Raw genomic sequence first — 12889 nt, forward strand, 5'->3', positions numbered from 1 at the left:
TAATTTAATTCATATTTCATTCTGTGGGAAGATAATCTACTACACAAAGAGCCTTTGGGCAAATCTCATCTACTCTCCTCTGCTACTTATATTTACAAAAGCTTTTTAACACTATTTCAGTGTAGCAGCACACACAGTAGTAACTATATTAATCCATTCCCACCGCTTCCTTCTTGTGTGCTTAGGAAGTGACTTACTTTTCATGTAATATTTCTCTATTCATATTTTATTACACACCGATTTATTCAGGTTAGAGTTTTGATTTGTGCAGAGCTGTTTTGATAAGACTGGGTAATACAAAACCAAGTGTCTAATGCATGTCCTGTCCATTAATAGGAGTCAAAGTCTTGGGCAGCTGAAACTTGACTGAGTAAAAGAAAGATTTATGTTTCTATAACTACTATAAAAAAATTCAAAGCACTTTATAAATATTAAGCAAAACTCACACGTTATCACTGTGAGATAGGTTAAGGACATACAGGGACTACTTTGGTTGTCACTGAAATGCATCAGAGGGGTAGCCGTGTTAGTCTGGATCTGTAAAAGTAGCAAAGAATCCTGTGGCACCTTATAGACTAACAGACATTTTGGAGCATGAGCTTTCGTGGGTGAATGCATCTGACAAAGTGGGTATTCACCCACGAAAGCTCATGCTCCAAAACGTCTGTTAGTCTATACTGTGCCACAGGATTCTTTGCTGCTTTTACTGAAATGCAGGCACCTGTGGAGTGCAATGGAATAGTTTAATACCAGTCTATATCAACACTGTACAGCAAATTAGGATCAGAGCAGCTGCAGCTTCATTTATATCTATTAGGGAATTTAGGGAGGCAGAACTTAATTCTTGAACACAAGCTGGAATCTGGCCAGGATATGAGTGCTACTCTTGGGGGAAAATGGAACAGAATCTTGCAAACCACAAGAGGACAAGATTTTACTTTTTGTGTCTCATTCAAAAGAACCAAGGCCCAGGTCCTTAAAGGTATTTAGGCACCTAACTCCCATTGCAATCATACTTCTGCAGCTGATTTGAAACACCAGCTTGGAGCATTGGACCATTATGGACCCAGAGGAGTATGCCACTTACACCACTTCCTGCAGCACCAAAATGTTTTGTAGGTTCTCCCATTAATGTACCAGCACAACCTAACACTGGTACGAGGTTCACTGCACAAGGTAATGATGAAAGCTGCTCCACTTAAAATGGAGGGGGGGAGCCTAGGGAGGATCATCTAATCTGTTGGAATTCTCACTTTGAATTCTCTAGCTATTTAACTTCAAGAAAAACAACTGCACCTAGGACTTGTTTAGAGAGATGGCCCATTTGTTATACTTCTGCAACATAGGCAATGGAAGCCTCCTCTCCCTCTCCTGCTTTGCTAGGTGGCTCCCTATTAATTATTGTAGTGCCGAAAAAGAACCCTAACACATAGACCAGGACTCTGTTGTGCTAGGCACTGTACAAGCAGGACAGAAAGCCACTCTCTGTCCCAAGTTCAAGTAGACTCAAAGCTGAAGGCAGGAGACCATGCTGTTTGATTTTTCTTACTGAGATCTTGAAAAATGCTCAACTTCACCCGTGTAAGGCACTCAGCTACCATGGTGATGAATGCCAGGTAAATGCCTGAAATAAAGAACATTTTCTCCCACTGCTTTCTTGTATCTTAGCACTGTCTTCAGCGCACACATCCTGTCTCACATTACCTTAGAGACAGGATGCAATGTATAAAAAATGCTATAGACAATTGAGAAGAAGTAATGGGGAGAGGAAAGAGACTTATATATAGCATCTGCTTGAGTCAAGATCTCACTCAAGCTTCTGCAGCAAACTATCCATCTACTCTTTCTTTTCATCTGATCTCACCATCATCAGCAAAAAGTATCAAAATGCTGCTGTGTATAAGCAGCATTAAACAGGAGCTGCTGAAATTTACCACCCTATCTTCAAATGCAGGAAAACTAGTATTCCCTGGGCTGGGATACATTTTAGAGGGAGAAATTTAGCAGCATATGGTGTGTGAATTAAGATTAAAAACAACAGCTGTCAGTGTTGACTGATAAATCTTTAAAAATAGATTTAATGAATGTTTATGAAAGTATTTACGTAGAAATGGCTTGAACCCTCCTCCCCCTCCCCGCACGCAAAATCCAAAAGCTTCTACATTGGAGTTTGAATGCAGAGCTCAATTTTACAGTTTAGGTCCATCTTTAGAATTTAAGAATTATACAAATTAAATCTATTATGCTATAGTAAGACACGGTTAAACATTTGCAATCAGAGTTTAATACAAGAATTCCCTACCTGGATCAACATTTGACTTGCTTGGAACTGTGCGTGTGTGCACGCGCATTAATAGCATAACCAATACTGTCAAAACCAAAGTTTATTAATAAACTACTACTTACCACCTCCAGTAACTTTCATCCCCAGATCTCAAAGTTCTTAACAGTGATGGGTGAAACAATTATTCATGTCTTACAGATAAGGGAACCAAGGCGCAGAAAAGTTAAGTAACTTGCCAAAAATCAGTGGCAGAACAGGGAGTAAAACTCAAGTGATCTGATCACCATTTGGCATGGTGCATAGTTAATACTTCACTTCTGATATCATTGCATTAAACAAGGCAGAAACTCAAATGACCAAGCTACTTTAGAAGTTCCTAATTCACTGCCATGTTTTCACTGCATGCAATTAAACTTGTCAATGAGGGAAAAGATAGAAGATCTCTAACTGATCAAAGGCAACATTTTCAAAAGCATCTAAGTCCCATTACAACTCAGTGGGATATAGGAGTCTCCTAAATCATGTATACACTGAAAATTTTATGCCCCCCACCCCTCAAAAAAGATAACGAAAGTGACATCATTGAATCAATACAATTTCACAGCATTGTGTTTAAAACCTCTTCTGAAGGGGCACTGCTCATTATTGTTGAATATAGTCTTGAAGTGGGGCAGTGACTTTGTTTGATAGAGAACAGATTTAAGGCCTTAATTCTTAATTAAAAACCAATTGGGACATACACAGTGTAGCAGTTGGGTTATTTATGAACCTCTCTGGCTGAGTTAAGGATATAAAACATAAAAAGTAACTTGGGAACAATCTGGCAGCGTATGCAGAACAGGAGGTAGGAAGTCAGCAGCAGTCTTCACCCTACGGCAAACAAAGGAATGAGTCTCTTAAGCCCATGAAGGTGAATTAGTGCAAGACTGTGAAGGACAGGGCCCTGGTTGTCCCGTCTCATCCTGCCCCCATAGCTACCTGCCCAAAAGTGCCTAGAAAGGCATCAGGGTCATCTGCCGGGCCCATTTTACATAGTCCCAAGCCCGGTGCTCGCATGCCATCCCCCACTTGGGGACTCATCACCTTCAGGAGGAGCTGCTATTGAACAGTGGTCTGCTCCCAAATAAAATCTTGCAGGCTCCTCTGCTGCTCAGCTTACAAGCTGAGCTGGGCCTGCTTCTCCAGCTGCTGGGATTGCTGAAAGGTTTGCACTGCCTTCTACAGCTCTGCCTGCTGCTTGATCAGTCACTGCAAGATCTCTTCCATCTCGGGCTGCCAAACTCTTGCTCTGGCACAACCCCAGACAAGGCCCCATGTGTAACAGAGTCCTTGCAGGGCCCTCCTGGCTCCTGCCCCCGCTGGGCTGAGAAAGTCACACAGACAGCTGTAGGTGCAGTGCCCACCTGATACTTTTATTTACAGGCTGTGCTCCCACCACCTTTCCACCATACAAGTAGTCCCCTTCTTGCAGTCCACCAGCAAGAGAGAGGGGGACAAACTCTCTCTCTCTCTGCTTCCCCTCACTGCCTTTCCTCTGCTGCAGCTTTCCTCTTTCCAGCTTCCCCTGGCTTCCTTCCCCAGGGGCTCTTATCCATCCCCAGCTTGATGAGGCAGCAGCTGTTCAAACTTCCCCAACCAGGGCCAGGTGGTTTATCCTGCTCCAATTCACCTCCCTTAACTGGAGCTGGAGTGACAAAGGGTTGGCTAAGCAGTTTTCTGCTTAGCACCCTGTCACATTCAGATAATGAAAATGCATTGGTCCACACTGCTTTGGACTGATATCGAGCAGAACCAGTTATCAGCATCGATGCACGTCCCCTGGAATGGTGGTTGAAGCATGAAAGGACATATGAATATTTAGCACATAGGCACATAAATATCTTGTGAAACCAGCTACAACAGTGCCATGAGAATGCCTGTTCTCACTTTCACGGAACATTGTAAATAAGAAGCAGGCAGCATTATCTCCTGCAAATGTAAACAAACTTGTTTTAGCAATTGGCTGAACAAGAAGTAGGACTGAGTGGACTTACAGGCTTTAAAATTTTACATGGTTTTATTTTTGAATGCAGTTTTTTCTTTTAAACCAGACAATTCTACATTTGTAAGTTCAACTTTCGTGATAAAGTGATTATACTGCAATACTTGTATTAGGCGAACTGAAAAAAAATATTTTTGTTTTTTTACAGTGCAAATACTTGTAAACAAAAATATAAAGTGAGCACTGCAGACTTTGTATTCTGTGTTGTCACTGAAATCAATTTATTTGAAAATGTAGAAAACATCCAAAAATACTTAAATAAATGGCATTCTATTATTGTTCAATTGTGTGATTATTTTTTTCAATCGCTTCACTGCCCCTACCAGTAATTTTTTCAATTGCTTGACTGCCCCTACCAGTAATTACAATATGCAAAATGGCTCAGTTACTATGAGAATCTCAATCTTTTGCAGTTCCTGACACATGCTTAAGTACATAATTTTATTATAGTAGTTTTTTTAAATGTATCCTTTTTTAAAGGAAGCCTGGAAGGGACTGCCAATGTCTGTTAACATATAAATGATCCCAACTTGGGACTGAATCCTGCCATTCATTACCCACATAAATATATTACTTGAATGGTTTCATTGAATTATTACTCACCTGAGGAAAGATTTTCAGGACTGGGCACACTGCTTTGAAGTTCACACCATCATTAGAGTTCAATGTGATGGGAGAGGTAATATTACACTTTTCCTACTGCTATTGTATACACGGAGACACTTTCTTTTGCAAGGATGGGTTAACAAGGCAGAAGCATATCTCAGAAAAACTGGAAGGAACCCATAAAAACGATGAATACAAAAATATAAGGAGCAAAGTCCTGGCCCACTTAAAGTCACTGAGAATTTTTCTACTGACTTCAATGGGGAGAGGATTTCACCCAAGGTTTATATTCTTGTTCCAAAGAAAGTCAATTCTGCCACAGATTCACTATGTGAATCTTCCAGTGCCCGAACTATCTTTACAAAACAAGACACCTACTCATCATTGTAATGCACTGGGTTCTACAGATGAGAAGTGTTATGTTTACATGGATGAAAGAAAGTGCAGGCTGCTACTATTAATATTTTAATCTGCATTTCAAGATTGCAAAAACCTACAGGACTTCTCAGATTAACATTAATCACTTACATTTAGTTCAGTGACAATAACTTCATGTTCCCACATTCTGAAGGACTAAGAACAGGCTATTCATAGTTCTTGGTTACTCCCTGAAATTTGTACAAGGGAGTTTAAGATATAAAAATGCTTTAAAACCTGCCCTAATTTCAAGAAGGCCAAGGCCAACATTCAATACACTAGCTACAAAAGTTTATTTTAAAATAAAAAGATTTCAGTCATAAGGCTTTATAAAACAGCATGTCAAGTAGTTACCTTAATCTCTGCAGTGTAAGCACCTTGAAATTGTATGCTAACATGATCAGTATAAATTTATCACTTATATGGTCAGACTATTCACATACATGACAATAAATACATTTTTTACCAGCTATACCCAATACAGAAGTAAAATCATTATAAATATACACCAGATTCCCTTACTTGTACAAAGGTATCTCTGGTAACATGTGAAATAGAAATTGTGAAACTATGGATTTAATCTTTATTTTTAATCTTTGCATTTTAGTGAAGACTGGCCTATAATTTTAAACTACAGAAAAGAAGAAGTGAAAAAATAATTCTAAAGCACTATATACTACAGCTAAAAGACTGCATCAATAAAACCAATTTGCTGGAGATGGCTTATATACCTTCTTTTTCTTGGGGTGCAAACTCTTGAGTATATAGCTCTTAACATTGTTACCATGCACTAATTGGGCCATAGCACGCGATTCATTTTTAAGAATCCCCCATTAAAAGCAATGGTGAATTCTGCTTAAAAACAGATCACGATAAGGACCGCTGGTAAGAGAAAACAACAGCCCACAGTGGGTCGTTTTTATGCTGACTGTAGACTCCAAAAATCTATGGTGCATAATTCAACATTCATAATGAAATAAAACCAAGTAAAATGAATAAAAATTTACAAGACAATATGACTACAGCACCTGAGATTTTCCTTTAGAAAGCCTAGTAGAGGTACTTTCCCCAGGAGGATAGTTGTATAATATAATCAATTCAATGTCTCTCAATATTATAAAGGCATGATTCCTCCTGAAACAGTTTAAGGAGACGCAATGTTTCACAACTGTAACTTTCATCTTCAAAATTAAATACACTACCAAACTATATTTAAGATGTGATCCATGTTTTCCACAGAGCATTGCGTGTAATTAATTGTGTACAACATGAGAACCAATCATTACATATTCAATTAAAAACTAAACTTCATCTACTGAAGTGTACCTGATAAAATTAAGTACAAGTTTAAAGAATACAAGTTAAAGAACATTGTATGGTATTTGAAATTTGTGGTACCTAAGTTTTGAAGAATGCAGTACTTACAACAAACTTAATAGAAATTATACAGGTTACTGAAAACAAACAGGATAGAACAAAAATGCAATAATTTAATAATAACCTGTTATACAGTCACTCAGTTTACAGCCAACCATTGGTTAGTGTGTCAACATTTTTTGTAGAAATAATACTTTAAGAAAATATTCTCTCATTTTCACTCTTAATATTGTGAGCTTGTTCTCAGGGAAGTTATGTCCATCTATCCACTTCTCTGCAAGGTTAAAACTGCATGATTGACATTCTCCAATTCTTCTCTCCCACTTTCAGTATAACCAATGTAGTGCACTAGAGAATAAAAACGGCTTTTTAATTCCTTTGCTTTGATATTAGGTGCTCATGAATTCTGCTTAACAATGGACAATCTGAACTCCCAGACTTAAGGGTAAAGGAGACAAAGTATTTAACCAAAGGCCTTAAAACAAGAAATGTCCTGATGGGAAATGAAATTTCTTTTTCATTTAAGTAATTTTATTTCTGCAGCGTATCTAAGTCTAAAAATGATAGAGAATTTCTAGTTGTCAAAATTCAAGAAATACTCCTTAATTCGAATGCTGCTCTTCTTCAGCACTTCCAACAATTACTGGTAAAGCAGCCTTTAAATTAGTTACCACTAATTTAGTGATTTGGGAAAATGAAGTTGCTACATGGTCAAGTTTAAGTACACTTCCCCCCCACAACTCTATATTTATGAATTTGTTGGACATTTACAGACAAGTGTATCAGATTTTTGCCTTTTCATACCACACCTTGGCACGAAAAACTGGGCTCCCCATTGACAATATAAGGAAGAAATGGCAGGGTTGACTTTGAAATAGACTCTGTAACAGTTTGCAATTGTGCTAGAAACTTAAACTTGGTTAACTGTACTCTCTCATTTAAACAAACTCCTCTTTCCCAAACAGATGGTACAGTAACCCAGAGAACTCAGTTTTAATTAAAAATCATCAGGAATAGTTGTCTCAGTGCAAATATACTGATGTGTTCAAAAAAAGTCAGAGCACAACCATTAAAGTTCCAGTTTATCTTTACCTAATGGAATGTTGCTTCACATACACAAAAAACAAAGAACGTTAAATACCTTGAACCAAATTCCAGTCACTCAAATTTAAATTTAGTTTTAATTTAAATTATAGCACAACTTTCTAGGTAAGCTAATTCTACGATTGACAATCTACTGTATTTCAAAATAGTCAGGGGCAAAACTATGCAAATTCATTTGGTGGTGATAAGTTACTCACATAATGTAGTCAATGCCAAAGGAAAACCAACTACTTGGGGCAGAGTGGGTAGAGCACTTCTATTCAGGCATCTTAAAAAAAAAAAAATCCTTAACTCCACAGTTCGTAAGGGGCTGTTCCTGAAAAATGTATGTGCACAAAACTCCCCATGATCTGAATGCAAATCCTCTGCATGCCAATTAGTCCTTCAATGTGTGAGAGAAAACAAAAACAAAAAAACCACACCAAAAAGCAAGAGCTCTAGCAGAGAAAAGGTGAGATTTTGTGGGAGGTAATTGGACAAGTTAATTTAGCATTTCAAACTGTGCTTAGAGATGTATGTCAAGAATACTGTTTTCCAGCATTGTGTTTTAAAGTTACTAGATGGGTTTCCCATAAAAATTCAAGATAGGCCCCTTGTTATACATTGTACAAAATTAGCTGCCTGTTACAAAAATTTTGGTAGTATTGGCCTCAGTATTTTAGAAAACAGTAGCATGAAATAGTAGATGTACAAAAGAATTTAAATATTTTTCTTCTTCTCCTTAAAAAAGGCAATACTTTAAAAATGCCAGGCACTTAAGACAAAAATTCTCTCTCCAGTTCATATATAGATGGCCGACAAGTTTTGTTCTTCATTCTACACAAAGGCACTGTGCAGTCTCTGTTTTGACCTTCCACATCAATATCAAGTAATGAGGGCATGTGGGATTTAGTTCTCTCCTCAGTATCTGGAACAAAGTTAACATTGGGACCTACATAACTCTCTAAATAGTCCACTTCTGTAGAGTCTGGTTTTATACTTTGTGGAAGAGCCTGCCATGGATCTATTCTGCTTCTTAGAGAAGAAGGTCGAGGCCTTGATATAATATTGACAGCTCTTTGCTTTTCAGGTGACGGGTCATGGTGCATGCTTCTTTGCGGAACAGATGTAGACTGCAGAATCCCAGAAACTGGAAGAACTGGCAACATAGAGACTCCGTTAGGTGAAGTGATTCCATTAGCTAGATGGAGGAGAAGACAAGACAATATTAGATGATCACCTCTACTTCTCACATCTGGAAAAGCACATACCACTGACAGCAACTTTAGTGGTACTACCTGAACTACTACTTCACCAAAAAAGTTACACAGGCTGGTAGGAATTAGTGATGCCCCATAAAGGCATGGCAGCATCAGATAATGGTCTGACACAGTCATTCAACACACAAAGAATTTCTCTGAACCATATTGTTCCTGTGTTGAAGGGTAAGAGAGCCTACTTCTCATCAGTCAGAGAGTCAGCAGAATTCAGTCAGCTCAATAGCAGGATGCAATAAAGCTGAGAAGTTTGTCAAGTTTTGCCAAATCATTTTAAGACACATTCAAGTTGGAAACCCTCAATTATTAAGGAGAAAAACAAATTAATTTAAGGAATTTAAACCGCAAAATAATATTGAAGAGCAATATTGTGTCGCAAAAGATGCTCTTCAAATTACATAGGGCAATGCTAGTATTAATAGCAAACACAAAACTCAACATTTCTACTGGATACCAGTAGATTAGAGGACAAGTGTTTTCAGTTTGGATATGTCTCAACAATAGCTCATTAAATATTCATTGTGTGGTAGGAGTCCTGTGCCAGTCAGGGAAGTAAAACTTATTAAACCTGTTTTGCTATGAGTTAATAAATGGACATCACTAAAATGACATTAATGAATTAGTCTCAGTTGAACAATTGCCAAGCTACATTAAGTAACAATTTCAGCATTTATTTCAGCCTCTTGAAGCTCTGATGCTACAATGTTTATAGAAATACCAACATTTCCCATTACACTTGGCAATCCAGTTTTGCTTTAAGAACTACAATATGATGAAACCACCTGAATGGAATCCTCAGCATCAATTTTGGTAATTCCACTGGCAACACTGATTTTGGTATATCCTACCAGGCAGCACATCCCCACAGACTTCCACTAAATCCTTAGGTGAAGTTATTTTGCTGACATGAGTGGAATTTATATTGTACTTCAAATGAAACACCTGTCCTCCCCACATACTGGAGTAAGATACTATTCTTGATAATTACTTACTGAAAATATATTCAGTAAGTTATAATTCCATGAGATTTTCAATTTTGTTTATGCACTATAGATAAAGCATCTCTCTGATATTCTATGTTACCCACATGTAGTCTGGAAAGTATTTCCATCTGACATGGTTCGTCTGTGACCCAATCGTCTCAATTTTGATGAAGAGTCATTTGGCACTTTTTCAGATTCTTGTTTCAGAGGAAGAATAGGAGACTGATTCTTTAACATCACAGGATCAGTGTCAAGCACTGGCTTTACCCTTTGTTCCCCCGTCTTAGTTGCCGAAGTTTCAGATGAAAATGCCTCAGTGGGAATGCCTGTGTCACAATCACCGGGAGCGATGCTTACAAACGCATCTTCACTGTCAGACTGAAGCAAGCATTTGGTGGAAAGGGAAGCCATAGAGAGAAGATTCACAGTATTTGCAGATGGACTTAGAGATGGAATATGGGTTTCCTCTTTTTTGGACTGCAATCTTGTAGGACTTGCACTCCTGCGAAACTTTGAAGCACGTTGAAATATTCCCTCCCGCTTCTTCTTCTCCTCCTTTGGCAACAGTTCGTCTGGAACTTGTGATTTGTTTAGCTCTCTAATATCTAAGCCCAAAGCTACAGATGCAAGGAGAACAGCACATCCATACAATATAGAGTCAGTTTTCTTTTTCTGCAGTGTTCTATTGAGACTGTTTGTAGGAGTCATTTGCGGAGTACTATTTGCAGAATTAGCAGAGGTTCCTTCTTCAAAGCTTTCATGTTCTATAGTGTTTTCTCCCTGATCATCCTTCCAAAGAGGTAGATCAATATAAGCCTGATTTGGCAACTTCATTTGCTTTGGTCTTTTTGCATCTGAACCTTCAAGGAAAAGTCTCTGCTCTGTACAAACATCTATAATGTAAAAATATTGGAAGGTACTTAAATATTGCAAAATAAGATACTTTTTTCTGGCAAACTTGTACATGTACCTTAGGATTCCTCATTATTAAATATACACATACCTACCCTGAGATGTTCTGTGTCCCCCATATACACATCTTTTGGAGACTCAGAGGAACACACAGGGATAACCATTAAGTCAGATTCAAAATTTCCTAAAATCAAAATCTTTCCATATCCTTTGTGATAAATATCAAAGAAATCTCTAGTACTCAAAACAATAAAAGCAATTTTTCAACAAATACACTATTTTCAAAATGTAAATTCAAACAGCAGCATTTTTCCATGATACACCTCTACCTCGATATAATGCTGTCCTCGGAAGCCAAAAAATCTTACCGCATTATAGGTGAAACCGTGTTATATTGAACTTGCTTTGATCCACCGGAGTGCGCAGCCCCACTCCCCCGGAGCACTGCTTTACCGCGTTATATCCAAATTTGTGTTATATCGGGTGGCGTTATATCGACATAGTGGTGTCGTTATAAAACTAGCTACATATTGTTTGTAAAATTTGAAAAAAAAAATCTAAAAAACTGACCCTTACTTGTGAAAGTCTAAACACCAAACTGCCTCTGTATCTCTACCCATCACACAGCTAATACTGGGTGGATTATAAATACTTTTTTCCAAGACTATAAATACATATATTTCGCTGCTTCCATTTTCCTTTTGTGTTGAAGAACTTAAATTGCAGCATATTTCTGTGAATAGATTATTGTGAGTAGTATACATGATTTTTATACAGACACAAGCGCACACACACACTCACTCACTCTCACTCTATATTTGTGTGCAGCGTCTGAAGGCTGTGGTGTATGACCTGTTCAGTTGGCTCTGAATCAAAACTTGTATGAAGTCAATGGGAGTATTTCCATTAAGTTCAATGGACTATTAGGTCCACTATGAATAAGTTTGATATTTCCAGTCTGTATGATGAAAATGAATTCAGAAGTTTTAGCTCTTTAGCTCACAGTGGAATAACAAATGAAGGCAAGTGATGGCTGCAGAATGTTTACTAGACTCTTTAGAAGGCAAGCATATAAAATAAGAGACTGGGTCTTTTCTCTATGTGGTGGTAACTGTATGGGAGGAGTCACAGTTCAAGTACATGAACTGTTATTCTGTACAGTAGGGTAGGATGAAAGAGTTGACAGTAAACACTGATCGTTCAAATTACTGTTTCAGTCTCAATTACTGAATGTCCTGTCTTAGATAGTCAAGCTTAATTATAATGTTTTGCAGCTGAGTTCCATCCCTTCCCTTCCCTACTTTGCTCCCAACAACTTTGATGTTTTGCCTACATTTTCCTAAAAGTTTCAGCATAAAATTAAAAGAAAGGGATTTTTTGTTTGTTTTTAAGGGGAACCTTGGAAGTAGATCAGTCCTCAATTTTATCTTATTTAAAAAAAATCTTTGAAAAGATGATGATGATAAAAATGGTTCCTCGGCTTTTTTAAATACCAAGAAAATTGTTTTGATATAAATATTTCCTAGCATAGTTAGCTAACTACAGTCTAACATTATACCAGTGCATGAGAAACAGAAAATGAAGCTGTTATTTTCATTGTCCGAATGGAGTGCAAATTCTAAAAATAGAAACAAGACATATACATCTAACTTTCCTTTTATTAATAATCAAATTTACTAAAATTTCATAAAATATTTTCAAGATTCCTTCTGCGTTGCTGATATTTTAACCTGAGGTGTCTTAGTTAGTAAAAACAAAAACTTTCAAATTAAAACTGGAAGTTTGCCAAAAAGTCTATATGCTCAGGGCCATAATAGATCATGAACTGTGTGTGTGGAACAGATACAGATCAGGCTGTGCCGGCAAAACTTGGGCATTCTCTATGCAGTGCCTGTAGACCATGCAAGCT

At 37.7% G+C, this 12889-nt stretch overlaps 1 protein-coding gene across 2 annotated transcripts in view; it reads right to left on the reverse strand.

Moving 5' to 3' along the window:
* Positions 1–4313: 4313 nt before the first annotated feature.
* MAP3K21 (mitogen-activated protein kinase kinase kinase 21) overlaps positions 4314–12889 on the reverse strand; it is a 61323-nt gene continuing 52747 nt past the window's right edge. The window contains exons 10-12 of one of the 2 annotated variants that reach the window (XR_007773827.1): positions 10173–10961; positions 8027–9009; positions 4314–7073 (exon numbers count right to left, since the gene is read on the reverse strand). Coding sequence is in view for 1 of the 2 variants with exons in the window: in XM_050949036.1 (XP_050804993.1) it covers positions 8585–9009; positions 10173–10961 (1214 nt within the window). In the remaining variant the exon portion in view is untranslated. Of the gene's footprint in view, positions 9010–10172; positions 10962–12889 lie in introns of both variants that reach the window. The other variant, XM_050949036.1, reaches the window with a different exon arrangement.

Source organism: Gopherus flavomarginatus, chromosome 4 (assembly GCF_025201925.1).
Source record: "Gopherus flavomarginatus isolate rGopFla2 chromosome 4, rGopFla2.mat.asm, whole genome shotgun sequence".
NCBI classification, from domain to species: Eukaryota; Metazoa; Chordata; order Testudines; family Testudinidae; genus Gopherus; species Gopherus flavomarginatus.